This window comes from Helianthus annuus, chromosome 17 (assembly GCF_002127325.2).
Source record: "Helianthus annuus cultivar XRQ/B chromosome 17, HanXRQr2.0-SUNRISE, whole genome shotgun sequence".
Taxonomy (NCBI): Eukaryota; Viridiplantae; Streptophyta; class Magnoliopsida; order Asterales; family Asteraceae; genus Helianthus; species Helianthus annuus.
Window position 1 is genome coordinate 62,603,279 of NC_035449.2, and position 2,885 is coordinate 62,606,163.

General features: G+C 31.8%; 1 protein-coding gene across 1 annotated transcript; it reads right to left on the bottom strand.

The window, feature by feature from the left end:
• Positions 1-445: 445 nt before the first annotated feature.
• Positions 446-1,824, bottom strand: LOC110921774 (auxin-responsive protein SAUR50). Its single transcript, XM_035987131.1, has 2 exons — positions 1,336-1,824; positions 446-1,305 (listed from the first exon to the last, which is right to left on the bottom strand). Exon 1 carries the CDS (start codon positions 1,731-1,733, stop codon positions 1,419-1,421), a length of 315 nt encoding a protein of 104 aa, XP_035843024.1. The 5' UTR covers positions 1,734-1,824; the 3' UTR covers positions 446-1,305; positions 1,336-1,418.
• Between the last annotated feature and the right edge of the window lie 1,061 nt (positions 1,825-2,885).

Consider the following 2,885-nt stretch of genomic DNA (forward strand, 5'->3'; position numbering starts at 1 on the left):
AAGTACGTGGTTATGATTATTTTTTTACTCTCAACATTCTAAATTTTGTTAAAATGAAGTTGTATTCAAAATAGACTATTTATTTGGTGCCGTAAAACGGCATGATAATAGATTAAATCGATTATAACGGTTTAACTTTCTAAACAACATGCCTCATTTTCAAATAACGTTTGTTTTACATTATCATTACTCTGTTTTGCCGCATCGCGCGACGTCAACAAATCTAGTTTGTTTTTAAAATCCTATATATGTTTTTATTTCTGTTAAGTTTATTTTTCTTATATTCATAAGTAATTTTTTTAAACGAATCACGGAAATCGTTATAAAAAGATTTTAATTATACTACTAACTGAAATCCTGGATCATGTAAAATGTAACTTGCACTGTGACATGTGACTTTCATGGGACAACACAGTACAAAAATTCAAGAAATCCATCAGCATCACCAAAAAAAAATTATAAAATACCAAGCTTCATCATAATGTTTGATACAAATCACTTAAAACTTGCATAAAATAAACAAACCTCTCTTCCAAATATTACATAATACTGGAGAAACATTTAACCACTCTCAAAAGGGTAATTCTTACACCTCAAATGAGAAAAATTACAAGACTTCCTTTCTACACATCAGTCTAACCCAAAAAAAAATTGAAATTTAAATTGGAATATTTTGGCATCTTGGGTTAGAGTCAAAAAAAGAAAAATGGTTAAAAAAAAAAGCAAATCCATTTTCTCAGAGCTAAAAATCCATATCCAAGAGCCGTAACCCATTAACTAATATAGTACATCACTCGTTAATAGTTATACGTTTCTCTGGATTTGGAAACTATAGCTCTGGAAAAAGAAACCAGCCTTAAAAAAGACACCATTGCAATATGCAATTTCATCTTCAAAATCCTATTTCTCTTAAGTCTCGCCGGAGCACGGCGGTTGGTGACCGGAAACAACTGTGGAGGAACCCTAAAAGCCTTCATCGGAGAACGGAGGTGAGCGATCGGAGAATAACCACGGATCAGAAGCCATACAGCTAAAAATGTTCATGGGGGCATGATGAGTGATGTGAAAACCATTGCAATTTCGGAACCAAGAATACGTTGAGAACTTCTAAAATCACATAATGCATTGTACCCTTTGCATTAAGTGAGACACAGAAAGCAGTTACATAACTGCTTACCCAATATCTTAAGGCTTGATCTAAATGCATCCTCGTAGTTACTAACTATACCCCCTTTGAGAGAAACGTACTGATCCCATACGGGGCCCACTTGTAAGTACGTAAAAGGAGGGGGTGTATTAAGTAATTAAGAGGAGTGTATTTATTACCTTTTAAATGCAAGGTTATATATGTTTTATGCGGTTCAAGCACTTCTCAACATAACTACGGTTGCGCCCTAGTGGCGAAACCCTAGTATAATTCATCGGATCATGGATGTAAGAGATCGGAAAACCACCTCTTCGCATGGGATAGTGAGGCCCATTTCATGATGGAACCCGAACTCCTCCTCCGCATGTCGGAGGAGTTGTTGGAATTCCGGGTGAGTTAAGAACGAAATCGGAACGATGTATCGAGTTCGGTTAACGCCAACGTACACCGGAAAATGGCCTTTTGGGACGTCGAGCGGGAGGCCATCGTCATCATATCCATGTTTCTTGCCTAAGCTTGAACATCTTTTGAGGATTTGCTTCAATAGTGCTGCTTGTGGGAGTTTGTTTGATTTTTTAATCGCCATTTCCGGTGAAAAAAGTAGGGTTCCGGTGAGTGTTTAACGGTGGTTTTGGTGGTGGAGATGAGGAGCGGTTAAGGGGTATTTATAGAGGAAATGTTGAATACAAGCTCTATATTCTGTCAGGTCATATTCAAATTCAACTATCTCCGAAAATATTGTATTATATTATTTTGTGATATTATGGATTTTTTTTAATTATTTAAATTATTTTATATTTGAATTTATTAAATGAATGGGTGTACGGTTTTTTGTTTAAAAGAATACAGGTTGATTAAAGTTTTGATAAATAGGTAGTAAGATCTATGATATTTTATTACAAATTGATTTAAATTATTATATGTCTGTTTCTTCATTGCATTGTGGTATATTAGGGAGAGAGACTTTAAAAAGTGTGTTTTGTATATATACTCTAAAAAAGAAATGTGATAATAATATGTGACACTCTTTGTAAAAAAGAAAGAATATTTTAGTACTAATACATTTTGGTCTTTATAACTAAGAGTGTGAAAATGACATGTGACACATCTTTTATTTTCTTAAAAAAATCAGTACAAAAATATATAGCAAAAAAGAATCTTGTAAAAAAAATATAACACAAAAAAATCCATTCCCAAAAAATATATTACAAAAAATCTAGCAAAAAAAATTAGCCAAAGAAATTAAGACAAAAAAAATTAGCACAAAAATGTAATACAAAATCCAACACAAACAAAATGTTATACAAAATAGAAATACTATACATTTTTTTTTTTGAATTTTTTATTTGTCATATTTTATATAGCTATAAAGTACTAAAATTAAATATAAAAAGACACTCGATTTTATGGTGAAACTTTTATGAAAAAATAATGTTGTATAAAAAAGTTATAAACGTTTAAAAATTGTGGGTAGAATATGGATGTGTCTCGCATGTTGAGATAGAAAATCAATAAATAAGATTTGTCAAAGATACCCTAACACTCCTCTTTTTTCCTACATTTTTTATCTTAACCATTGGTTTGAAAAATGAAAGTTTAAATTCATTCTCATTTTACGTAGGAAAAATTAACTTTTTATTTGATCCTACCCATATATATATACGAGAGGGTTATCTTGAGAACGTTAAATATTGCAAGAACCGTGATAATGAATGAGAAAACCAATCAAAACCATTTT